This window comes from Saccopteryx bilineata, chromosome 6 (assembly GCF_036850765.1).
Source record: "Saccopteryx bilineata isolate mSacBil1 chromosome 6, mSacBil1_pri_phased_curated, whole genome shotgun sequence".
In the NCBI taxonomy this organism is placed as follows: Eukaryota; Metazoa; Chordata; class Mammalia; order Chiroptera; family Emballonuridae; genus Saccopteryx; species Saccopteryx bilineata.
In genome coordinates, this window is record NC_089495.1 from 33,002,896 (window position 1) to 33,029,466 (window position 26,571).

The 26,571-nt window shown below is 51.0% G+C and overlaps 1 protein-coding gene across 6 annotated transcripts in view; it reads right to left on the bottom strand.

The window, feature by feature from the left end:
• Positions 1-26,571, bottom strand: part of ANK1 (ankyrin 1) — a 221,982-nt gene that overhangs the window by 24,174 nt on the left and 171,237 nt on the right. For 5 of the 6 annotated variants that reach the window (XM_066235973.1, XM_066235970.1, XM_066235968.1 and 2 more), the window contains exons 23-38: positions 26,014-26,037; positions 25,067-25,160; positions 23,779-23,857; positions 21,136-21,233; positions 20,817-21,041; positions 19,647-19,801; positions 19,135-19,346; positions 18,390-18,594; positions 17,852-17,948; positions 17,366-17,594; positions 15,011-15,136; positions 14,781-14,900; positions 13,145-13,223; positions 12,768-12,842; positions 10,712-10,843; positions 9,762-9,908 (exon numbers count right to left, since the gene is read on the bottom strand). In XM_066235973.1, the coding sequence (XP_066092070.1) occupies positions 9,762-9,908; positions 10,712-10,843; positions 12,768-12,842; positions 13,145-13,223; positions 14,781-14,900; positions 15,011-15,136; positions 17,366-17,594; positions 17,852-17,948; positions 18,390-18,594; positions 19,135-19,346; positions 19,647-19,801; positions 20,817-21,041; positions 21,136-21,233; positions 23,779-23,857; positions 25,067-25,160; positions 26,014-26,037 (2,097 nt within the window). The remainder of the gene's footprint in view (positions 1-9,761; positions 9,909-10,711; positions 10,844-12,767; positions 12,843-13,144; positions 13,224-14,780; positions 14,901-15,010; positions 15,137-17,365; positions 17,595-17,851; positions 17,949-18,389; positions 18,595-19,134; positions 19,347-19,646; positions 19,802-20,816; positions 21,042-21,135; positions 21,234-23,778; positions 23,858-25,066; positions 25,161-26,013; positions 26,038-26,571) is intronic. The other variant, XM_066235969.1, reaches the window with a different exon arrangement.

Genomic DNA, 26,571 nt, shown 5'->3' on the forward strand with positions numbered 1-26,571 from the left:
GTCTTCTTGAATTCCTCTCAGAAATGTTTTGTAGTTTTCCATGTGTAGGTTTTTCCCAACTTTCAACAAATGAATCTCCAGGTATTTCCATTTTATCAATGCTATTGTAAATGGTGTTCTTTTATAATCTCAATCTCAATTCACAATTGCTCATTGCTATTATATAGAATTAGATTGATTTATATATACAGCTAGTGCTTGACTTATGACCACGATTGGTTCTGACAGACTGGTCGTAACACGATTTGGTTGTGAGTAGGCTATATGTACAGTACTGTGAAATGATGTTATAAAAATCTTTAGGCCATATTTTTCATCATAATTTTCTTTCATTGTTATATATCATAATTTTCTTTGTTCATTTTATGCCATTTGTATCATCTCTACACCATTTTGTTTCTTATTTTTACATTCATCAGGTTTAAGTAAAACACTGCATTACCAGTACAACTGGTTTAATTTTTGCAAAGATAATTTCCACTTGGTAGACATTTTAGGATGGGTTTGATGAAAAATATCCAAGACACAAAACACAAATTTCTGTACCGAGTCTGGGATAACAGTTGAAATGGTGCACGTGGAGATGGTAGTGCTGCTGGAAGCTGGTCCGCACTGTCATTCGCCCAGCTGGGCAACGCTTGCGCTGCCAGACGCGGAGAAGTCGTGGCTAGCGATTGTGGTCATAAAGTCGAATGGTCGTAAGTTGCAGAGGTTGTAAATTGATCAATATTTGTATTGAAATTGTATCTTGCAACCTTATTAAACTTACTTATTAATCACTTTTTATAGGTTCCACTGGAGTTTTTATACATGTGATCATGTTGTCTGTGAACAAGCAACAGTTTACTTCTTCCTTCCAACGTGGTTGCCTTTTATTTCTCTTATTTGTCCTACTTTACTGGCTAGCACCCTTAACACAATGTTGAACAGAAGCAGAGAGAATGGATATCAGTGTCTTGGCACTGAACTTAGAGGGAAAGCATTCAGTCTTTCACCATTAAGTGTAATGTTAGCTTTAGATTTTTTGTAGATGCCCAGTATCAAATTGAACAAATTCCTTTCTATTCCTATTTTGCTGAGGGTTGTTTTTTTTTTAAATCCAGAATGGGTGTTGGACTTGTCAAATATTTTTTCTGTATCGGTTGTGATAATTATATGGTTTTTCTTTTTTACTTTGTTAATGTGTTGAATTATATTGATTTATTGTATGACCCTTATTCTTTTAAATTTCTGAAGGTGCACTGTGGCCCAGAATGTGGTCTACCTTGGTAAATGTTCCATGTGAGTTGGAAGAATGTGTATTCTGCTGTTGTTATGTGAAGTACGTTACAGGTGTCACTCACATCAGGTTGACTGATGGTGGTGTTGAGTTCAACTATGTCCTGATTTTCTGTCTGCTGGATCTGTCCATTTCTGAAAGAAGGGTGCCAAAACCTTCAACTATGATAGTGGATTCACCTATTTCCCCTTGCAGTTCTATCGGGTTTTGTCTTAAATGGTTTGATGCTCTGTTTTTAGGTGCATCCACATTAACTGTTTTGTCTTCTAGGAGAAATTGACTTCTTTATTGTTCCATAATGCCCTTCTTTTTTTTTTTTTTTTTTGTATTTTTCTGAAATTGGAAATGGGGAGGCAGACAGACAGACTCCTGCATGCGCCCAACCGGGATCCACCCGGCATGCCCACCAGGGGGCGATGCTCTGCCCATCTGGGGCATTGCTCTGTTGTGACAAGAGCCATTCTAGTGCCTGAGGCAGAGGCCATGGAGCCATCCTCAGAGCCCGGGCCAACTTTGCTCCAGTGAAGCCTCGGCTGCAGGAGGGGAAGAGAGAGACAGAGAGGAAGGAGAGGGGGAGGGGTGGAGAAGCAGATGGGCACTTCTCCTGTGTGCCCTGGCCGGCAATCGAACCCAGGACTCCTGCATGCCAGGCCGACGCTCTACCACTGAGCCAACTGGCCAGGACCCATAATGCCCTTCTTTATCCCTAACTTTACTTGTGTTGAAGTCTGCCCTGTCTGTTAATACTATTCCTGTTTTCTTTTGATTAGTGTTAGCATGGTATATTTTCCTCCATCCATTTGCTTTTAACTTGTATGTGTCTTTATTTTTAAAGTGAGTTTCATATAAACAATATATATTTGGATTGTGTTTTTTGATTCACTCTGACAATCTCTCTTTTAATTGATACATTTAGACTATCAACACTCAAGTGGTTGTTGATATTGTTGGGTTAATATCTACCATATTCGTTACTCTTTTCTATTTGTTGCCCTGGTTCTTTGTTCCTATTTTTGTCTTCTACTCTTTTTCTGCTTTTAGTAGTTTTAACTGAGCATTTTATATGATTCAATTTTCTCCTTTTTCTTAGCATATTGGATATGCTTCTTTTTCTTTTTCTTTTTTTAAAAAACTTATTTAACAGGTGCCCTAGAGTTTGCAATATACATTTACAAGTAACACAAGTCTAGTTTCAGATAACACTATACCACTTCCTGGGCAGTGTGAGCATTTTAAAATAACATAATAATATTAATTCTTCCCTCCTATCCTTTCTGTCATAGATGTCTGCTGTCATCATTCATTTTGCTTATATATAAGCATACATAAGCATATATGTGTGTATGTATATGCATATGATATCTATATAAGCTTATGTAATGAAATACATTGCTGCTATAATTTTGAACAAACTTATAGATCAACTAAAAATTAGAAAAATAAAAGATTTTATTTTATCTTCACTTAATCCTTTGTTGATGGTTTTCTTTATTTTATGAAGATCAGAGTTTCTGACTTGTATTGTATTCCTTCTCTTGAAAGAACTTCTTTTTGTTTATTTATTTATTTTTTATTTTTTAAAAGATTTTATTTATTCATTTTAGAGAGGGAGGAGGGGGGAGAGAGAGAGATAGAGAGAGAGAAAGAGAGAGAGAGAGAAGGGGAGGGGGAGGAGCAGAAAGCATCAACTCCCGTATGTGCTTTGACCAGGCAAGCCCAGGGATTCGAACCGGCAACATCAGGGTTCCAGGTTGATGCTTTATTCACTGTGCCATCACAGGTCAGGCTCTAAAGAGCTTCCTTTAATGTTTATTGCAAGGTAGATCAGCTGGTAACATAGTCCTTCAATTTTTATTTGTCTGAGAAGTATTTATTTCTCCTTCACCTTGGAAGAATAATTTTTCAGGATATATAATTCTTGGTTGCTGTTTTGTTTTCTCTTAACATGGTAAATATTTCACTCCATTTTCTTCTTGTTTTCAGGACTTCTGAAGAGATTTCTAATTAGAAAAGTAAAGTATGTATTTAACCTTTTCCCTTTGGTCTGAAGGGCTTTTTCCCTCCCCTTAATACTGCTTTAGCATGGCTCTCCTGGTGATGAATTCTTCCAGCTTTTGTATGTTTGTAAAAGTCTTTACTTGCCTTCAGTTTTGTTTTTGTTTTTTTTGTTTTTTTAAATGTTGTAGAGTTTTATTCTTTTTTTATTTTATTTTAAATATTTTATTTATTTATTATAGAGAGGGAAGACACAGAGAGAGAGTGAGAGAGAGAGAAAGAGAGAGAGAGAAGCAGGAAGCATCAACTCCCATATGTGCCTTGACCCAGGAAGCCAGGGTTTTGAACCAGCAACCTCAGCGTTTCCAGGTTGACGCTTTATCCACTGTGCCACCACAGGTCAGGCACTTGCCTTCAGTTTTGACAGTCATTTTTGTTACGTATAAATTTCTAGGTTACTTTAGAGATGTTCTTCTTTAAAGATGTAGTCTACTTTAAAACGTTGCTCCACTGTCTTCTCATTTGTATTGTTTCCAATGAGAAATCTAATATACTTAAATTTGTTGCTTTGTACATGCTATCTTATTTGGTGTATATACATACATATATATATGTATGTATAATTGGGTTACACATACATATTTTAAAACTTTATCACTGGTTTTGAATAGTTTGTTTAAAATATGCCTTGGCTCGATTCCTGGCCAGGGCACACAGGAGAAACGCCCATCTGCTTCTCCACCCCTCCCCCTCTCCTTCCTCTCTGTCTCTCTTCCCCTCCCGCAGCCAAGGCTCCATTGGAGCAAAGTTGGCCCGGGCACTGAGGATGGCTCTGTGACCTCTGATTCAGGCGCTAGAATGGCTCTGGTTGCAACAGAGCATCAACCCCTGGTGGGCGTGCCGGGTGGATCCCGGTCAGGCGTATGCAGAAGTCTGTCTGACTGCCTCCCCGTTTCCAACTTCAGAAAAATACAAAAAAAATTTGCCTTGGCATAGTTGCTTTCATATTTCTTGTGCATGTGGTTCATTGAACTCCTTGGATTTGTGTATTTTTATAGTTTTCAAAATTTGAAAAAATTTCAGCCATTATTTCTTAAATGCTTTTTTACTCTGTTCTCTGTTGGGAACTCTAATTTCACAAATATAAGGTCACTTGAAATTGTTACATAGCTCAATAATTTTAAAAAAAAAATTCTTTTTTTTCTGCGTTCCATTTTGGAGAGTTTCTATTGCTAGGTAGTCAAATCCATTAATCTTTTCTTCTGTGATATCTAATGTCTAATCCTACCCAGTGTATTTTTAATCCTACGTATTATAGTTTTACCTCTAGAAGACTGGCTAGGGTCTTTAAAAAGTATCTTTCATGTTTCTACTTAACTTTTTGAACATCTGAAATACAGTTATCATAACTGTCCTACCATTCTTGTTGGCTAATTCTGACATCTGTGTCAGTTTGGGGTCAGTTTCAATTGTTTGATTTCCCTTCTCATTACAGGTCATGCTTCCTGCCTCTTTGTATGTCTGATAATCTTTAATTGGATGTAAGACATTGTGAATTTTTTCTTGTTTGGTGCTGGATATTTCAAATTCTTATATTCTTAAGCTTTGTTGTGTTATGCAGTTAAGTTACTTGGAAATAGTTTCATCTTTTGAGTTTTACTTTTAGGGAAGATTAGTCAGGGCTGGAGCATTGCCCAATCTAGGTCCAGTTCTTCTTCTTTTATGAAACAGACCCTTTCTTTGTTTCCTATGCGATGCCTGTGAGAGACCAGTCTGACTATTGGGAATAGCTGATGAACACTCAACCAAAACTGGCAGGGGATCCTCTGAAGATCTCCAGAGTTCTCTGAGCAGCTGTCTCTTCCCTGGTGATCTTTCTTGGGACCTCCACCTGCCCCAGTCTCCCTGGACTCTCAGCATCTTCTCCTCAATCCGTGAAGTCATCTCGAATTTATCTTCCTTATGTCATGACCTAGAAACTAGCAGTAGAGTTCACTTTGTGTATTTTCATGTCTCACTGATCACTGTCCTTTGTCACCAGATATCGAATATCTTGAAAACTTTTGTTTCATATATTTTGTCCATTTTTTGGCTGTTTTAAACAGGAGGGTATATTCAGTGTCTGTTACCTCATTTAGACAAGCACTGAAATGCATCTTAAACAGCCCCTCAGATATGGCTAGATGAACATTCTGTCTCTCCTGAGAATCTCCCTATCCTTGATAAGAACTGGGAAATGACAGCTCTACTGGCCACAGAAACCCGCAGCTAATTCTTGGGTATTCTTTGTAACTTTTGCACCTTGAAAGTTCCATGGTGTTCACTTCAAAGAAATTTCACTTAAATGAAAATATGTTCATGAAGAGAACTAACGCATGCACACCCTCTCGCACCTTGTGTTTATTCTGCAGCCTTCCTTTAGGGGCTATGCCTCACTGCTCCCTTTTAGTCTCCAGAGGACCCTACCGATCTACCCACACCCCCACAATAGTAATCCCCACAAGCTTGGATCTGAGGCTGTATGTGGCCATACTCAGTGCTGGTGGGGATTACTATTAAGTGAGAGCAATGCTCACTAAGGCCTGAGCACACTCTCATAAGGAACATCTCACAAGTGGGGGACCAGACCATAACATCTGCTGAGTTCCCTAAGTTGCACTTCAGAAGTATCTATCTCTCTAGGAGTCTCATGTGACCCTGCCATACCTTAGCACTAGCATATCCTTCAGTGTAGAGGTCTCCCCTCTGGGGTTGTGTTGGTAAAATGCAACCATACGTACTGCTTTGGGGAAAAGCTCCCTCCCCAAAGTCTCTCCTCATCTCAGGTTCTGGGTCTCTGCTTCTCTGGATGCAATGGTTCTCCTATTAGATTAATGTCAGTGGCAAGCTGGACATGGAGTAGACAGACAACCTAGCCTCAGACAGGACCCACATTCCGTAGTTGTATTCATGAAGAGTTGACAGAAATAAAAAACACATTTTATTTCTAGGTAGACATTAATATATGTTCAATTTATCAAACCAAATGTAGCTGACAAGTGTGGGTGTAAGATGTTCATTTTTTTCCTTGCATAGGGGAAATCTGTTTTACTTTTAGAAACAGGCTATTTTTTCCTGCTTTTAGGCATTTTTTAACACATTTATTGCCCAAGGGCCTGGGTGGTCCCCTCTTGTGTAGGAGAAGCAAGCGGCCTTTGGACTTAAGCCCCTTCTGCTCTGGCCCGTTCAGGTGCATACGGCAAGAGGAGCAGGCAAGAAGGAAAACAGACCTAAGTTTTCTAGTCCCCTGAGAGCACAGAGTAGCCGATTCCTGTCCTTAGTCCCCATGGCTTCATAAGGAGGCTCCGACCCGCAGAGAAAAGAGGTAAAGCACAAAGGAGGCAGGTATGACCATGACCATCAGTGCAGAGGGCTGGGCTGCCCCGGACAAAGCCAGACACACTGCAGGAGGCTGCTGCCTCCCAGCCTTCTACCTCTGACCCCTCCTGGCTCCTGTCTGTGGCCCTTGCTCCAGGCCAGAAGAGCACCCAGATGTGGGGTGGTCTTCCTGGGACAGGGAAGAGGGCAGGAAAAACAAACAAAAGCCAATTCTGCTGCCCAGAAAGGCAGAAGGGACCAGGATGAGAGTCTGCTTCTGAGTGTGTGCTCAGGTGTAGCAGGGAGGGTGTGTGCAGGGCACATGGCCTGTGTCCTCAGAAAGCCTGCCGGAGGAAGGGGCTCAGAAGGGGCTGACGACATTGGACAGAGAAGCCAGAGAGCACAGAAACGTTCCATTTGTGACTGTCTACAATCAACAGGGAGAAGGACCCTTTAAAAACTTAAGTTAGAGCCTGTTACTCTTTTGCTCCAAAGCCTCCCGCAGCCCCTCCATCTCACTCGAAGTGACACTCAGCACCCTGAGGATAGCCTGTACTAGCCGGCCTGCCACGGCCCTGTGAGCTCTGCTCCTGTCTCCGCGCCCCCACCCCCCCGCCCAGCCCCTCGGGCCCCTCACCACTCAGTGCCTCTGAACATGCGCCTGTCTAGATGCTCTTTCCCCTTGTTTCTATGGTCACGCCCTTGTCTCCTTCGAGCCTTTGTTCAAATGCTACCCATTCCTACCACGTACCTATCTCCCCACCCCAGAACTCCCACCACTCGTACTAGAGTCTGTTTTTTTCCACACCGCTTACTGCAGCCCGCTAGCACCTTGTATCATTCACTTACGTACTAGGTTACTGTTTGACTCCAGGCAGAAGGTAAGCTCCATGAAGGCAGAGTTTGCGGGGTTTGGGGGGGAGGGTGTCTGTTTGAGAACTGGTTTATCTTCCCTGCCTAGGACAGCACCTGGCACGTGAAAGGTGCTTGAAAAGTATTTGCGAGATGAGCTGACCACAGAAACAGAGACCTTTGCACAGCGCAGAGGCCCAGCCCCACACTGGGGTCAGTGCCGTGGCTGACCGGGTCTGCGAGGCCTGTGGCCGCGGGAGGCATTCTTAAATGCCTGGGTCTGTAACTATACTTTTTTCTTTTAAAAAAAATTTATTGTGGTAAGAATACTTAATGTGGGATCTACCCTCTTAACAGATTTTTAATTGCTCTAATGCCTTGTTTTTAGTCACGTATTTCTATGGGCCCGTCATCCTGTAGATACATAACTGGGGCCCAAAAAAGACCCAAACATTGCGGATCTGACTTGATCACCAGGCTGTTAAGAAACCCAACCAAGTGGTGGGTTATCACACAGACGGGAGCCGTGCTTTCTCAGTTGGATTTCCCCAAGTTGGCAGCATTTCCCTTCCCCCCTCCCCTGTCCTCTGTGAGAGCGAGCGGGTCTAGCCCGCAGTCTCTGCTACGCTCCAGCCAGTGCCCCGAGGACAGCGGGAGTGGAGCGGTCTTGGAGCCCTTTATGCTGCACGTGAGGACGGAGCAGTGCACGCGTGCAGCCTCCACTGGGAGCCAGAGACAAGCCCCCGTGCACGCACACACATGCCCTCGCACACAGCCATGAGATGCGGGCGGGGAGGGCTAGGAGTCTCCTTCGACATGCATCTGTGGAGGCTGGTGGATCCTGGACACCTGGCCGAGGAGGAGGCAGTGGAGACAGGCAGGGGGAGAGAATGGGCGGACTACAGGTCCAGATGAGGTCAGAGGCAGAAGAGAAAGACGACAGGACATGATTGACAGGAGATGAGCCCTGCACCCAGGGGCGCGAGATGGCAAGTTTCAGGGGCCACAGGCCGTGGAGGGAGATATGTGAGGGGCTCGGCGTGAGCAGGCTCCACCTGGTGGAAGGGAGCCCTGTGCCCAGCCCCACCTAGAACCTACCCACTCACGACCCACGCCCGCTCCACAAGTGCCCACAGAGGAGCACGTGTGTGAGTGGCCAGCGATGGCCATTAAGCTAGGAGCTTAGGGAGCATAAACAGCACAATGCGGCTGCTCAGGGTGACATATTAGGAACAGGGGGAAGCTGGTTCACAGAATTAAAAATTGTTTTTCAGGGTCTGTAAGGAACCTTAGGGATCTAACCCAACTTGCTGATTTTAAAGAAGAGAAGACACTGGTCAGGGCACATACAGGAGCAGTTCGATATTCTTGTCTCTCTCTCCGCCTGCCACTCTTTCTCTCAAAAAGCAAAAAACCCTCAAAAACAAAACAAAACAAAAAACCAGAAGAGAGGACGACTCAGCTGCACGTGGACTGGGTGAAAGGAGGGACTAGCGGAGCCTGGCCTGCTGGCTCCACCACAGCGCAGGCCTCTGCTGTGTCTGTGCCGACTGGGTAGAGAGGCGCAGGAGGGCTGGAGGTGGGGTCCCCGGCCCGCTCCCCCACGCAGCGGGCTCCTTCCTCGGCTGACGAAGGAAAGTGGTCCTCAGCAGACAGCAGGGGGTGCTGAAGGCAAAGGTCAACCCCTCCGGGGAGCCTGGTCGCCCTGGGGGGCTCCCATGCCACACTGAACCACGTCAGAAAGAGTGAGGGGACAGAATGGGGTGAGAGAAAAGGGAGAGAGAGAAAAGGAGAGACCAGACTCAAAGAGAAGTAGCCCGCTTAGTCTCACAGAAGGGGCTGCAATAGGACCCTTAAAACAGCGCCCAGCTGATCCACATCAGGCCTGGGGCCGAGGCTCCATGTCCGGCGCCCTCAGCCTCGGACTCTCACAGATGGGGACAGTGAAGGCCAGAGAGCACCCAGGCCTGGTGCAGAGGTGCACAGAGCATTGGAGACTTGTAGAGGCGGAAGTCTAGCAGCTGCCCCAACCCCGAGCTCTTCCCACTGGGACACCAGGTCCTCCTGGCAGCCGGTCACTGATAGGAGCATCAGGAAAGCTTTGGCAGGGAGGTGCAGGCTTGGCTCCCGCTCACCTCTGTTCTCACCGCCACTGGGGAGGAAGCTTGTTGCGGAAAGACCTCCCACCAATGGGAGAGAAGGTTTCACGAAGAGTCTCTTACGGGAGGCGGGAAGGTAGGGCTAGGCTCCGCCCCGCGTCCTTCCAGGAGACACTCACCATTCATCTGGGAGGGCGAGGAGGAGTAGTCCCGCTCTGCGTGCCGGCGGTCAGGTTTCAGGTTGCGGCTTTGTCTGCCGGAGCCTTCCAGCATGTTCACGATCTCGCTCCGGTCAATGTTCCGCAGGGCGGCATACAGGTTCTCCACTGTTGGGGAGAAGAAATAAAAAGGCGCATGCTGAGGGACTGTATTTATTACAGGGCAGTGCAGAATGTGGCCAGGGCTGGGGGATTAATGTTTTCAGAACATGGAGGCATTCCTCTTTTGTCAGAGTCAAAACGAACTGCCTCTTTGGAGAAAGTGTCGTTACCCTTCAACAGATCTTTCCCAATCCCCTAAAAGCTGCTGATTTCAAAGCACGGAAAGACGTTTGTCACCTAAGAAGACTACTACAGGAAGGGGAGAGTGAGAAGGACCACATTCTATCCTTCTGAAATCCTTGGTCCTTGCCAGTTGACTTGAGGTGCAAATAGAACACTCAGTTTCCCCATTGTTTTTGACTATGGGAATTTGATTGCGGAGGAGCTGAAAAGAGTAAGACAGTCTTCCCTCCGGGTCGGAGAAGATGTTTCTGGAAGAAGGGGGGCAGGCTTCGCTCACCCATGCTCTGTCCTGGGAGGACAGTGCTCATTTATTTGAGAAATCCAACAGCAAGTCACATACCCTTCATGTATGCTGTTATCTAGGGGTCCTGGTGTAATTGCTAATGTATTCTGAGGGCAGGGAAAGGGTGGAGGCCAAGAGTCTCTGGCATTCCCTTCTGACAGGATTGCCTGGAAGACCCAGTGATCCTGCGAGGTGTGTGTGCGAGACAGAGACAGGGCAAAACAGATTGGTTCCAGCGGCTAAACATCGGACATGGAATCTGAAGGCAGAACTACTACTGGAGGTGACGAGGTCCCGGCGCAGGCTTTGGAAAGAGAGGTACCCTTGGCTTAGTGGTACTGACTCTTTGCGTTGTTGCCTTCACGGATGACCCAGAGGTTCAACAAGGCAGCACTCTGCTCCAACAGTGAGTTGGGGTTTTCTGTGCGGATCCTGTTGATATCCTCCACGCTGTACTGCAGCTCCCGTGCCAGCTCTGCAAGCAAGGAACCGGGGCCAGGTGTGAGCCCGCCAGACTCCGCTCCAGCTCCCGAGCGAGCGGGGCCCTGCGGACTGCGGTGTCGGGCGGGGCGCACAGGGAGCTGAAGAACAGTCTCCCTTTGGATCTGGTGTTTCTTCTGACCAAGAAACACCAAGTGAAACGCGACACTTACATTTCTGTATCTCCAGAAAATGGGACAGGAGTAGGGGTGCTCAGTAAATAGGCAGTGAATGAATAAATAAACAAGTGCCCTTTCTTACTTTTGTCACTTCAAATGTAAAAGGATGCCTTGGTCAGTTTTCTCACTAGATAGAGCATGAGCCTGGCATATGGATGCCCTGGGTTCAACTCTCAGTCAGGGCACACAAGAGAAGCAACTATCTGCTTCTCTCCCCATCCCTCTCCCCCTACTCTCCCTCTTCCCATCCTGCAGCCAGAGGCTTGATTGGTTTGAGCATTGGCCGGTGATGAGGATAGCTCATTGGTCCAAGTATCAGCCTCAGGCACTAAAAATAGCTTGGTTGATTCCAGCCTTGACCCCAGACAGGGATTGCTAGGTGGATCCCAGTCAGGGCACGTGCAGGAGTTTGTCTATCTTCCTTCCTCTCACTTGAAAAAAAAAAGTAAGATGAAGAGAGAGCCTCTCAGCAAGGTTAGCAACTTATCCAAGATCACAGAAGCAGCTGGTGCCAGAGCCAGGCGTGGGACTGAGCCTGTGGACACCCACTCCAGCGCTGTCTGTACTACACCAGGATGCCACTTAGATTTCACTCAGAAGCAATTACAATGGAAATGCATCGCTCTATTTATGTTTCTTCAGGGAAAGGTGTTATTTACATTTTAAACGGAAATACAAGTTCCCACGTAAATGCAAGGCAATAACACAGAATGTCTGCTTATTTCCCCTCCCGTTATTTTTATTGCTATTTCTCACAGGTGCTTTAGAAAGGAGAACAGCATCAGAGTCTAATTTCAAGGATGAGAAAGACCAGAGGGAAGGTAATAGTGGGAATCCAGAATGTACATCGCATCACACACGCACACGCACACACACACACACACACACACACCCTAAAAAGCAGCAGAAGACATTCTTTTTTGGCTTAAAGAATGAACCGTCTCTGGATTTCTGTGGTGAACCTTGGTCACACTGCCCTTCAGCAAGTTATTGCTTAGGTTTCTGAGTTTGACTGAAGCCCTCTCTGCAGAGTGATTGAGTGAAGGGAGTTCATTCACACAAAAAGCTAACAAAAAGTGGGGGGGGGGAGGAGTGAATTAAGTCATAGCACCTGTGACTGAAAGCACATTTTGAGCTTCCACTTTATTTTGCCCATTACCTCACTTCAAATATGATCAAGCGTTCTTATTGACAGGACATCTGGTAGACTCGAGCTACTGCCAGGGATTACAAATAAAGAATGTTGAGACTTAGCCTTTAATGCCCCTTTTCCCTCAGCAATGCCAGCCTGTGAGGAGAGGAAATGACATGCGTGTAGGGGGCAGCAGGCAGATCACCAGGTGACATAGCTCTTGTCTGAGAGTTTGTCATCTGTTTGCTGGCTTTTCTGGGCTCTGCCACTAACTAAATTAAAGTCGCTCTATTTAGCTGGATTTCAGTTTTCCCATCTGTAAAATGAGGTGAACGAGATCAATTCTAAGGTCTTCTGTAAAATGTCAAACGTTGATTCTTTCTCACAAAGGAAAACCAGACAGAAATGGGGGAGGAAGGAAGCTCCTGCTTTTCTATTGGCCCCCAGAGGCATTGCTCGGGCAACCGCCCCATCTAAGACCATCACGGCTCAACTGACAGTAACAAGAGGTTTAGAAACGTTTTCATCAGTTGCTCATTAGGGGGAGGGGGAAGAGGGGTAGGTATACACAGGCAAAGTGCTTTTCTACCTCAAATTTCCTGACTCACCTGCCCAGCTGAGACCAAGGTGTTCTGATATAATAGCCATCTTCATATCTGGTCGGTCAGTCCCACTGGGAAAACCTAGGGGAGAAGTATTGGATTCCATTTAGTAGCTTCGACAGGACACAGAACCGACAGGGGTGAGTGAATGACCTCAGACGGATGCCCAGGGCAGGCGGCGGACCTCAGTGTACACCGGACCTCAGTGCTAACCCCATTAGGGTCAGTTGGAGACCCAAGCCGAAGGCTCCTCTGCCTGCTATGTTTATAACATGCTGAGTCAACCGTGTCAACACGGAGCTGTTGTCAGGGTGAGAAATGAGCTCACCCGCAACCTCTTCGGATAAAGTAGTGGGTACATATCATTACAAAGAGCTTTATACCCAGTGTTGATTCGCTGAGCATGCTATATCTCAGGGCCAGCGGCGTCAAAGTCCTTCTCCTGTCATCAGTTCCGGTCCCCTGCAGAAGGAAGACAAAGAATGGAAACTTTGGGGTTTGGGCCATCCCCCTCCCTGGAGAAGGGGATTTGAGACCATGGGCTGTGGGGTGAGAATGACTCAGGCCTGGCACACTGTAAGTACTACACTTCGTCGGAGCCTGAACGCAGGGGTGTGAGAGGGAGTTGATGAGGCTTACATACTTGAGTAATAATAATAATGGCAAATGTTCCAGACCCTGTTAATGCTCATAACAACCTATGAACCTATGAGGTAGATACTATTATTATTCTCATGTCATCGATGAGGCAACTGAGGCACAGAGGGGTTAAATAATGTGCACAAGGTCACCCAGCTATTAACTGGTGGAGCTGGGGTCTGAACTTAAAAAAACAAGTTTCACTGTCTGGATTCCTTTCTGCTCAAAAGACCCATATGTGATACTGACTCAAGGCTTAGTGCCTTGTGGATAAAGCACCCAGATGCTTGCTCAAGGCTGCTGGAGATCTTGATTTGAAAGAGAAGTTGGTCCACCCTGGTCCCCAGACAGAAAAGAGAAACTGAGTCACAGATATATAAATGGAACCTTGCTTCTTTTTTGGGGGGGGGGGACAGGGACAGAGAGAGACAGAGAGAGGGGCAGATAGGGACAGACAGACAGGAAGGGAGAGAGATGAGAAGCATCAATTCTTTGTTGTGGCACCTTAGTTGTTCATTGATTGCTTTCTCATACGTGCCTTGACTGAGGGGCTACAGTAGACAGAGTGAAACTTTGTTCAAGCCAGCGACCTTGGGCTCAAGCTGGTGAGCCTTGCTCAAAGCAGATGAGCTCGCACTCAAGCTGGCAACCTCGGGGTTTCGAACCTGGGTCCTCTACGTCCCAGTTTGATGCTCTATCCACTGTGCCACCGCTGGGTCAGATGGAACCTTGATTCTTTTCTAGTTTGGCAGGGAAGGCTGATTATTAAAACAATGCCAACAAAAACTCTGAGACATGAGATATCTCCAAAGTCCATGTGACATGTATCAATTCTGATACTCTTGGAGGTATTGATAAATGATGACACTGTGTTGAGCTCAAACACCCGGTGTGGCAGAGGCTGAGACACCAAGTTCCGATCTCTGAGGGCCTGGCTCTCTGGGGGAAGTAAGCAACTACACTTAAAAAGAGGCTCGAAGAAAGCTCTCAAATGTCTGGGTGACCTTGAGCTGCTCCCTGTCCAGTCCTAAGCCTCAGAGGTGTCAGATGAGGGGTGCCAGGGTAGATGCCCTTCAGGCTACTTCGAGCCTCTGGAAGGTACACACTCAAGAGCTCCGAGTCCCCGGTGTGAACATGCGTATTGCCATCTGACACTGGTGTTTTGTTCCCGAGCTTTGCGGAAAGAGCCAGGGCATGCTCTCCCTGCCAGGCCGCAGCCAAATGTCAGCCGAGACTGCAGAGCCTCTCTGTGCCCCGGGAAACCCAGAGGCAGCTTTCAGCAGGAGGAAGTGCTCCGGAGGTGCTCCCCCGGGGGTCTGTACTGACATCTCCTCAGGGACCCTGCCTCTGGCCAAGCGTCCTCCTCGGGGGGCAGCTCACCTTGGTGCAGGGGGGCATGGTGATGTTCAAGTGGCACAGGATGTGCTGGGTGTCCTCATACTTCATCGCCTTGCGCAGAAATGACAAGGACCCTCCTGGTTCTCGACTGCTGTCCCTCACCTGAATCCAGTCACACAAAAGGAAGACTCAGGGGGCCGTTCCACAGGCCACGGGCTGGCCGAGAGACTCCTGCCTCCCAGACTGTCTAGACCCAGAAGAGAGGTCGGCACCTTCACAGGAATGGCCAAACGGTTCTCCCGAAACGACTGGAACTGGAAACTCCGCTGCTGGGCAGCTTTTTTGACCGGTACCAGGTTCCCGGAGAGTTCTGCGAACAGCGCCGTCCCTTCCAACACCTGAGGGAAGGAAAAGCAAACACAGCGTGTCTGTGGAGGTGCCCAGACGCCCCGCGGGCCTCTCGGCGTGTCTGTGGAGGTGCCCAGACGCCCCGCGGGCCTCTCGGCGTGTCTGTGGAGGTGCCCAGACGCCCCGCGGGCCTCTCGGCGTGTCTGTGGAGGTGCCCAGACGCCTGGGCCTCTCGGCGTGTCTGTGGAAGTGCCCGGACCCCCGCGGGCCTCTCGGCGTGTCTGTGGAGGTGCCCAGATGCCTGGGCCTCTCAGCGTGTCTGTGGAGGTGCCCAGACGCCCCGTGGGCCTCTCGCCATGTCTGTGGAGGTGCCCAGACGCCTGGGCCTCTCGGCGTGTCTGTGGAAGTGCCCGGACCCCCGCGGGCCTCTCGGCGTGTCTGTGGAAGTGCCCGGACCCCCGCGGGCCTCTCGGCGTGTCTGTGGAGGTGCCTAGACGCCCCGCGGGCCTCTCGGCGTGTCTGTGGAAGTGCCCAGACACCTGGGCCTCTCGGCGTGTCTGTGGAAGTGCCCGGACCCCCGCGGGCCTCTCGGCGTGTCTGTGGAAGTGCCCGGACCCCCGCGGGCCTCTCGGCGTGTCTGTGGAGGTGCCCAGACGCCCCGCGGGCCTCTCGGCGTGTCTGTGGAGGTGCCCAGATGCCTGGGCCTCTCGGCATGTCTGTGGAAGTGCCCGGACGCCCCGCGGGCCTCTCGGCGTGTCTGTGGAGGTGCCCAGATGCCTGGGCCTCTCGGTGTGTCTGTGGAAGTGCCCAGACGCCTGGGCCTCTCGGCGTGTCTGTGGAGGTGCCCAGACGCCCCGCGGGTCTCTCGGCGTGTCTGTGGAAGTGCCCGGACGCCCCGCGGGCCTCTCGGCGTGTCTGTGGAAGTGCCCAGATGCCTGGGCCTCTCAGCATGTCTGTGGAAGTGCCCAGACGCCCCACGGGCCTCTCGGCGTGTCTGTGGAGGTGTCCAGATGCCCCGCGGGCCTCTCGGCGTGTCTGTGGAGGTGCCCAGACCCCCCGCGGGCCTCTCGGCGTGTCTGTGGAGGTGCCCAGACGCCCCGCGGGCCTCTCGGCGTGTCTGTGGAAGTGCCCAGACGCCCCGCGGACCTCTCAGTGTGTGGGGTAGAAGTGCCCAGACGCCCCGCGGGCCTCTCAGTGTGTGGGGTAGAAGTGCCCAGACGCCCCGCGGGCCTCTCAGCTTCGTTCTGTCCTCTCCCACGAGGCACGCTTTCCCCAGCACGGGCACCGTGGCTATGCTCCGGGAAACCCCACTGTGTCAGAATAGGTTTTATGTCCAGGTTCTGCTTCCTTACTGAGAAGGACTTTATAATAAGCAGGACTGAGCCAGAGAACTCTAGAACTCCACTGGGATACCATAAAATGACTTCTGAAAAAATAAAAACTGTTTTTCACATCTGTCCAAAAATGTTTAGTTTATGCCAAGTGCTAGATGGACCATGTGATATTTTCATCTCACTGCTCATATCAGGGTCCCTTCTGTAGATATAATGTTTTCAGCTGAACCCATTTGACAGTTGAAGAATTGAGGCACGAAAAGAGTAAACACTTTGCCTAGTTAGCCCTTTCTCCTAGGCCCTCAGCCTCCCACAGAGGCTCAGCACACACTCGGAGGCCAGACTTTCAGAATGGTCCTGGCCTAACAGGAATGAGCATCCTGGGGTCAACAGCAGGTCCCAGTCCAGGCCTTCCTTCCTCTCATCACCTGTCCAGCCCTGTCCCCTGCTTCCTCATCTGGACGCCACCAAAACCCTGACAGCCGGTCAACGTGCGGGCTCTGGAGTCACACTACTTGGACAAATCCTTTCTCTCCCGTTTTCTTTGTTATGTGACCTTAGGTAGGTGACTTAACCTCTCTCAGCCTCAGCCTCTTCGTCTATGAATTGGGGTTAATAAAAGTATACCCAGTTCTGAGAATCAGGTGAGATTGTGCTAGTCAAGCACTTTTACTGTTGCCTGGTTTCTAAGAACTTTAATAAGTGTCAGCTGTTATCATCTCAGTGACATTCCTTACCTTTGGTGAAGCTTCCCTAGGACGCTTCTCAAGAGGGGCATCAAAGAGATAGCCTAGGGCGCCGCCCCCACCTCCCGGCTGCTTGGGCCACGGCGCCCCAGAGAAAACAGCCCCCGTGACCCTGTCCTAGCTCCAGCAGCTTTGCCTCAATTGGGGAAGCGAGGTCAGCCCGCGAGTGCCCAGTGATAAGGGGACCCGGGTGCCATACCTCGATGTCCCTACTCCGGGCCACCTCGATGAAGTTCTCGTGCTGCTCCAGGGTCTTGTCCACCTTATCGTCCGTCATACAGTAGCAGCGCAGCCGGCCCTCCCGGGGGTCATTCATCTTGGCAAAGATGACAAACTTGGCCATGTAGGGCACTGCAGTCAGCTCCTTGTACAGCAGTGTGGCGAAGTTCACAGCCTCAGCAGTCCGAGGACAGTCCGACAGCCAAAACCTGCAGGGAAAGGGCTAGTTACCACATGTTCCTAAATGCCTGACGGAGAGCTTCATTTCCACCCAGACCGGAGCATCCGGCAAGCCGTGCGATGGCCACTCGTAACACTCCTGGTGGTCACAGCCGGACTTCTATGTGCCGGGTGCTGAGGGTCAAGCCTGGGATGGGCATGTTGGGGCACAAGGGTGCCCAACCCCCTCCAGGCTGGGCCTGAAAGTCCCCTGGGCTGAGCTGAGCTGGGCTGGGACGTGTCTCACCTGGCAGAGACGTTGGTGGTGAAGGTGGCACACTCGTTAGCATACACAAGCTTGGTAGTTCCTGTTATATCTTCCCACTGGGCTTGGTCTGTTCCTCCTGCAACGGGAGCAGAAACCGGGCTGGGGGACAGTCTTCAGAACACAGACGCAGAGCTTGCCTAACAGTAAGGGCCGAGCGGCCGCGGGCAGAGACAGGCGCATCTGGATGGAGCGCTGAGCACGCCTCTTCTCCCATCCTCTCCTCCTAGCAGCCCACAGCACCCTTCCCACAGCCACCAGGGCGTGCTTCCACGGAGGCGTGGACTCGACTTGGATGCATCACCTCCCACCCCTTCGAAGAGCACCTGGAGAAGCCACCGAAACGCACGGCGGCTGCTAGCTTCACCCTCTCCTGCCTCCCCCTGATGCGACTGGAAGGAGGACAGAAGGCGGGCCAGAGGCCAGGGGCCACCTCTCACCAATGACGCTGCAGAGCAGGCGCAGGCTGGTGGTGGGAGGAGGGCAGAGGGCAGGCCAGAGGCCAGGGGGCACCCCTCACCGATGACGCTGCAGAGCAGGCGCAGGCTGGTGGTGTCTCCCTCCCCGCTGTCCCTGGGGTTGTCCGTCCAGGAAGGAGGGAGTGGGATCCGAAGCCCGATGGGGCGGTGGAACTTCCGGCGCCTAGGCTCCACGGTGACAATGGGGCTGAACGTGGCCTGGTTGCCCAGCAGTTTGGTGACTAGCTCATCCGGGACAGGCTGGGCCTGCGAAGGGCCAAAGTGGGGACACTCAGCCCGGGAGCATCAGAGCGGTTCACGGGCAGGAAACAGCACAGTCCCCAAGGGGAAAGCGGCTGTCACTGCAGAGGGCAAAGCCAAGGGGGGTGTCCCCCTCTACTGCTGAACCGCAGGGCCCGCCCGTGTCTGACGTCACTGCCCAGCCCTCCTTCCTGGCCCTGCCTCCCCGTTTCCTGAGGATCTTCAATCCTGGGAGGGTGTCATCTTTGCTCAGCATTAGATGTCCCTGCAGAAGGTCATGTGGATTAAGCACATATCTGGGACATTCATCAGCTTAACAGGGAACTACTGCCTGATCCCACCCACCCAAATTCTTCTGAGCTGTAAGGTCAAATCTCTAACTGAAATTTTCGGGCCCTGGAAAAAAGTGTGGAGGACATCCTGGGTCTGCGGGTCATCTTCCTTCAGGCCTTGGCCGCCTTCAGCTCCCCTGAACTCTGTCTGAGTACAGGGCCGGGGGTGGGGGACAGGGAGCACCCCAACCGGGGAGGAGGAGGGCTGTGTCACCTGCAGAGCCAGCTTCACTCTCTTGGTGACCGCATTTTCCGGAAACGTCGCCTGCACCAGGGGCACCAGCCTGCTCTTCAGAGAGCCCCCTTCGGGGCCGATGGTGTCGTAGTCCTGGCAGAGCCGGGACATGATCACGAAGTACAGGGGGAAGTCCGTGGTGATGATGCGGCAAACCCTCTTCTTCTCCAGCTCCTCCAGGCTCCCCAGCTCTGGAAGCACCCGGCTCCGGTCATGCTGAGCCCGGGCTCAGCCACCACTGTGTCCCACCACCCCTCCACCCAGGCACCCAGCGGCGGGGCAGTGAGGTCCAGCAGAAGAAGGTGCAGGGGACAGACCGGGCCCGGTGCTCACTCAGATGCGCTAGCAACCCAGAACTGGACTTCCTGGGTCGTCTCTAGTCTCCCCAGGTTCTCCAAACTCCGGGCGGCCCAACAGCCCACCCCAAAGTGCAACCTCAAATCCCGCCTTCCTGAAGGAAGGCCCCTGCCTGGGATTCCCGGGGCTGTCACCTTCATCCATCCCATTGAGGATCTGGTCCAGGTAGCTCTCTCCGTAGCGGCTCTTGTGCTCCTTCCACACGGAGCCGTTCTCACTCCGGAGCACCACGAGCTCGCGGTCCCCGCGGCCGTGGGAGGCAAAGTGCGGGATCTCCACGATCACGGGGCTGAGGGGGCAGAGCGGATGCAGGGGAGGGGTGTGGATTCAGGCGTGTGCGGGCCTTGCCGCAAACGGGGGAAGGCGCAGGGTGGAGGGCAGCTGATTCCTGCTTGGAGGGAGAGGGGTCCTGCAGCCACAGTGGGAGCCTCACCCACACGCAGGTCCGCACAGCGGACCAGACCTGCCTCAGGTTCCCGCGCCACACAGGGCCCCTGTCACCCACCACCAGGCCCCCATCTCACTCCCAGACAAGTGACCCTGCCCTTGGACCTGACCCGGAGAACCTGCCTGACTTCCTGACCTCTCCTCCACCGGGGACGACCCTCTCCGCACCTCCCCTCCCCCCATCAGTCTGTGCTAATGACCCGCCCCCTGCAGGGAGGCTTTCCACAGTGCCCCTAACAGAGAAGAGAGACATCAAGGCCTCTGCGGGCTGCTTTGCAAACGGTGGGTGAAAGCCTGAGGAGGGGACAGGAAGTGGACAGAGATGAGAAGGCAGGGTCCCCTGGGCAAGGCCTGTTTCGACAAGACAGCGTGCATCGCGGCACCGGAGGACAACAAAGCCCCCGCAGAGGCTAGTCCTGCCTCGGACCTGGGGAGGGAGGGGCCTCTGAAGCCCATGGATCTCGTCGCCTTGGGGACAACACCACAAAGCGGTCCTCAAGTAAGACCGTTGCAGAGCTGAAATAATTAAACCCTTGGGTAGGTGGGTGGGGTCCCCATATTAGCCCTGTCTTCCATCTCCCTTCTCTAGTTTCATACAAGGTTGGACTGCAGAGGCTCCACCTGGGCTGTGGACTCTTCAGTGTACCCAGGAAAAGGCCGTTAAAGGGGAGGAAGGGTTCCGGGTTCTGTTCCTCTTCGGAGAGGAGACAAATGACATGGGGCTCCAGGGCTGGCCTCTGTCTCTGCCCTGCAGCTGGCGGACCTGGTGGTGGCTGCTGACAGGGAGTGGTGGGCCAGCAGGGCAGGGACAGGCTAGGGACACAGCGCACACGCTCACCCAGAGCAGGGCCTCTCACCTCAGGAACTGGGCCCCCGTGGGCCCCAGCGCAATGATCCTGCTGGCCAGGCCCTCCTCCTCGGCCAGCGGGGGCGGCGTGCTCAGCTTCTGTGGCTTGACCAGGCGGCAGGTGATGCGAGTGGGTGCTGCACAGGTCCGGGGTGGGATCACCACCCGCAGGCCATTGTGACGACTCCCTCTCATGGAGCCTCCCCGGGCGTCCACCATGAAGCTCACCAGGAACCTAGGGCACCCGCAGATCCGTGTTGGGCATCTAGGTGCCACCTCCGGGGAAGGGAGGGCAGGGCCCCGGAATCCCTCTCCCGGGAGCCACTCACCCTGTGTGAACTGGGCTGGCCACCGGGCTGATGTTGTCTGAGGTTTCTGTGGCCGGGCTGCTGGGGATGAGGGAGTCTTCATCATACTCCTTAGATGGCTGGGGAGGAGAGAGAGGCCAGCTCTGATCACCTCCCAGGCCGCAGGTGCCGGTCTCAGGACAGCGGATGCTGTGCCCGGCCGGGGAGCCTCGGGCGCCCTCTCACCAGAACCACGGCGACCGCTGGGGGAAGTGTGCCGCACACTCACCACCCCCGCCCTCTGGGCACCAGGCGCTCCTGGAGTCTACAGTGGAAGCACGGGCTTCTTCCTACCATCATGGACACTCCTTGGCCCTAGACCCCAGGCTAGAGCTTCCGAACAGACAGAGCAAGTCCTCGCTCCAGTCTGGCTGTGGTCTTCGGTCCGGCACCCACTGCTGACCGCCCACCCTGCTCTCTAGCTGGGCCCCAACGTGAAAACTCTGCTCTAGGTGGCTTGGTTTTCACACTAGCGTTGGCCATTGTAAGATGACCAATCGTCCTCCTTTAGGGAGGACAGTCCTTCTTTTGCAAGTTCTGTCCTCCCTCGAAAAGTGTCCTCCTACATGTCCTCCTTTCTGATATTGGAAGACTAATCTGTAAATGTCCGAATTCGATCGATGCAGAGTCGATCCATTGTGTGCGATGTGACATATTTGTATCTAAATGAGTAATTTTTTTACAATTATTATTAAAAATTAATAGGTATGTCAGCCTAATTACAATATAAAACATTACAAATGTTTTTATGATGCATTTATCATATTATAGTGCATTATTGTTTCAATGAATAAAATGTTTCTTTTATTGACAATATTGTTTTCTTCAATTTATTTTTGTCCTCCTTTTCATTCACTGTAAAATATCTGGTCACCCTAGCAATGGACCCTGTACCATCACGATAGCGATTTTGCTCTGGGCGAGCTGCCTGTCCTATAGGCACCAGAGGTACACGAAGTGACTAGAACAGACCCTTTTCCCTGGTGGGAGGGTACTTCCTGTTTCCTTGTCTGGAAATGGGACAGTCCCGCTGCCTCACGGTAACATTACAACTACAGGGACATGGGACTGCCTCACCGGGGCCTATACATCACACGGACTCGTGAGAGCCCGCAGGGTCCGAATCTGTCCCCGTCCCGAATCTGTCCCCGTCCCCTGAATCTGTCCCCGTCCCCTGAATCTGTCCCCGTCCCCTCCAGGTCTGTTTTTAACTGTGCTCTTGCGCACGCTTCCCCACGGGTGCAGACGCCCCGGTCTCTCCCCTTCCCTGGTCCAGTCCTGCTCCTTTTTCAGACCTTGCTCCTCCACGAATCTTTCCCAGTGACTCTGATCTGGAAAAACTCACACCGCACACTGGAGCACTTGGATATTTACGCTTCCTGCATTCTGTGCTAACTGGTTTCACGTAGCCGAGTCCACCCCTGCCAGTGGGACCATCAGCTCCTGGGAGGCAGGTGTGGGTCTCATAGTCCGCCATCCAGGCCTATATCGGGCACATAGTAGGACTCCAGTAGCGCCTGCTGACTTGAGTTCATAACTTCAGCAAGACGGCAGAGACAGAGGGTTGGTCCAGGAAGAGCAGGACAGGTCCACGCGGCTGCTTTCCTGTCACCGTTTTTGGCAGCCCCCAGGGAGAGTGCCCCAGCACCAGGGCCATCTCTGACCATAGCTCCCAAAGGTCACCCAATGAGTGACACCAGCACCTGTCACTACGATATGCCCAGCAGAGAACGGCTGGCTGGACAGCTTCACAGCCATTTGGGTCCAGGGCTATGGCTGCTGCATTCGGACACGCTGTGTCCCTTCAGCGGCCGTGGAAGAGGCTAGCCTTCTGGGGCCTCTTCACTGGGACACAGACACGCCTGGCTCAGTTATCAGGCCTTGGGCAGTCACTTCCAACCTCCAAACACCACACTACTTTCTTTTTATCCTAAAAATACCCCCTTGCTCTGGGGCTGCGGGGGTGGGGAGGGAGGAGTGCTAATGGCATAAAATTAACTAAAGGGAAATTAATCGTTTTAAACCATCCCACTCTTTTTGGGCAAAAATTCAGGTGGCAGCCAGGGAAGCCACAAAACATAGTACTAGAATGAATAACAGCCCAATGTGAGAATAATCTCTCCGACATCATCATCCTCTTTGTGTTGGTAATTTAAGTTCCCAATAATCTCCAAAGGGAGAGGAGGCAGAAGCTACCCCCTTTCTTATAAACATAAGAGAAAAGGAGCACGGAGTCCTGGGACCTGCCCGAGGCTTCACGGCAGCGCAGGTTGCAGCCCGGGGCTCCCTCTCCAGCACCGCAACCCGCTGCCCCATGCATGCAGAGAGCACGTGTGCCACGGTTGTGAGAACACGGGCCTCGGAGCCGGAACCTCTGGCTCCAGCCTAATGATGTTTCACACGCCCATGGATCTGTGAGACGCATTAGCAGTCATCTCTGGGATGAGAATACCGGCAGCACGGGGCTACAAGCCCACGTGGGACCCCAGATCTGCGGGCTTGGTAAACGCTACATGCTTTGCAGCTCTTAGTTCCTATCACACTGCAGGTCATCTCAAAGCAATCCGTTGTCTGGGGGTCCCCGTTCTCTGCAAAATGGAGAATAAGAGACATGATGCTTCTCACCTGCTCTGGCTCCTCAGATCTGATCACCACTGTCTCGGGTGTGACACAAGGAATCCTTGGGATGGCTGGAGATTCCACCCTGTGCACCAAGAACATTAGGAAATCAAAGAGATGATCCTTCTCAGCGCCCCCCTTTTTCCATGGGGGGGGGTCTAAGTGAAACATCTCTTTACCCCCAAAATAACCTACCCAATCTGCCCCCACACCACAGCCTGACCCCTCCCCCTACTCGCACATGCAATACAACTCAGTCTGCACCACTGACCAGCCTCCTCCCTTCGCCCCAGAGCCTTTCCCCGAAGCCCACTGTCTGTCCTGACCCCACCGAGGGACCTGCCTCCTCCACGAATCTTCTCCCGTACCCAACACGCCAGCTTTTAGCCTTAACGCCTTTGTTGACAGAGTCCTCGCTCTGGCCTTCACATCTTATTCTGCGTTGTGATAGGACCTGCTGGTGTGTGTTTTGATCCTATCAAATAAATCTGCAGTTTCTTTATGGCCGGGGGCCGAGTCTTGCATTTCTTCCTAACCGATGTTCAATAAATACTAACTGACTGTATATCCTTGTCATTTCACTTCCTGCTTATTGCATGGCCCTGCTTTGCATAAGCCACTGGACTAAGCTGGCACACATTTGTCTTTTCAAAAAACACCGAGGGCCCAGTGTTTCTATACAGTTGTCACTGTTCGATTTATTTGCAAAACACCCCAGTGTGCCAATGCACACCCAGAGCAGAATAACTCACAGCGTCCCAGGGAGGAATGAGAAATGTGTTCCAGGCAGAAACAGACTCTCTGTGGGTTTTCCCTAATGTACAGAAGGACGCGGTCAGTGCTGGCGCTTAGCTTGGCACCAGTGTCTAGTGGGAACTTTCCTCATAGATTTCTGGTGAGAAGCTGAGCGTGTATGAAAGGAAGAGGAGGTGTGTAGATAGGACTGTGAATGAGGGGAAGGAGAAAGGAGGCAGCGACACTAAAAGAGGAGGAAAGACACACTGTGTGTAGATGGGACCGTGAATGAGGGGAAGGAGAAAGTCAGGAGGCAGAGACACCAGAAGAGGAGGAAAGACACACTGTCCAGCACACTGTAAGGGAGGCCTCCATGTCCCCACTTGGTGTTCCAGCTACAGAGCTAGGTAATCCTTAGGGGCTAGACCCACGGTTTAACCGCCCATGCTAGTGGCACACCCAGGGCCTGGCCTCCTTGTGACTGTTCCCTGCTCTGGAATCCTTCTACTCCGAGGTGCATGGCTGGACCTCGGCCATCCACTATGTGAGCCCTTCTTACACTTGGTCCAGCTTCGGCACAAAATCCAGCAGCTCCTTCTCGTCATCTACATCCCTGGAGTCCTGCTTCTCAGCCTTGGAGCCGAGTTCTTCTCCTGAAAGCACACGGATTTGAGTGAGAGAAGAATGGGACTTTAGCTTTCTTTTTATAATAAAGGGCTTGGCCTGGTCCTCAATGCCGAGGAGTGGAGGAAGGTCTCTGATGCTCGAAGGGGTTCATGAGCAATGTCTTGGGCCAGTCCTGTTCCTCCAGCCCTGGTATCAAGAGCAGGGCAGCCAGCTCCTAACATCTAAGTCTGTACCAGACTTCGTAGGAAAAAAAAAAAAACCAATCAGAAAGAACTTCTTTTGCTTGGCAAATTCCACTTCCAAGGAGCCCTTGTAGAGTGTGCAATGACACCGAAGAAAGGGTTGTTTCTGTTCTTTTCCGCACTGCGTACTACAGAGGAATACACTACAATGGGGCCGCACCCGTTTGTTTTGAAGGGCGGTAGTGTTTTTGTAACCATGGCAGGTGGAACCACATTGTTTCCTAAGCCCGTCGCCAAGAGGTTCAAACTATGTCTGCAATCCAGACTGCCTCTTTCTTTCTCCTTGCTTGCGCTGGGCTTGGAGCCCTCGACCTTGCAGTGTCATTTGCTGTGACCTAGCAGTCAGTGTCCTGACTTTGTGATCTGGAGCTGACAGAATGAAGTAACAACAACAGCTCATGCAGTTATGATCACAAACACAGTGGCATGGGCACAGACACAGAGATGGACAGGCAGGGGCTCCCTGCCAGGGCATGGATCTTATGGGTGTAAACTCCTGTTTTAGTCAAGCTCCTGGCTCCAGACTGTTAGCCGCCAGAGGAGGTGGAAAGCAGAAATGGATTAGTGAGAGCTTGGATTGCTTAGGGTGAAATGCACTTGTGAGAAAGGACCACAGGGAACAGAAAGTGTTTCATACCCATTATAGTTATATGAGCAGTTCCTGGAAAGCAAAGAAGAGCCAAGTTTAAGAAAGGACAGGCTTGAAGTTAGTTAAAGTGAGAGGCATATTACCAAGGGGGACACAGGGCAGCTTTAATCATCTAGTTGCAAAGTTATTAATTCAAGGGTCAGAAGGATACCCAGCCGAATCCCACCATTTATATCCCGAGGGCTCCTTTCAAACTGAGGGTATAAATGGTGGGATTCGGTGAGGAGATAGGCTTATCTAGGGCAGTAAAATACTACAAGCACTTGGTGATTCATAGAAGTAGAATCTGCAGTAATTTCCTGAAAAAGGGTATACCTCAAAACTTACTGACTGATTATGTGGTCTTAAGAGCGGCTTATTTTTAAATATTGCACAGATTTTTAAAAACAGTGAATTGTTCGCTCAACACTCAAGGAAAGCATCAGGCAGAATTCTGTGACAGTTCTTTACAGCTCTGAGAATTGACCTAAGTAGAATCAGATTCTATGCATAATATACACAAACACACACATTTTCATGAAACTTCACGGGATTTTGTATTTTAAT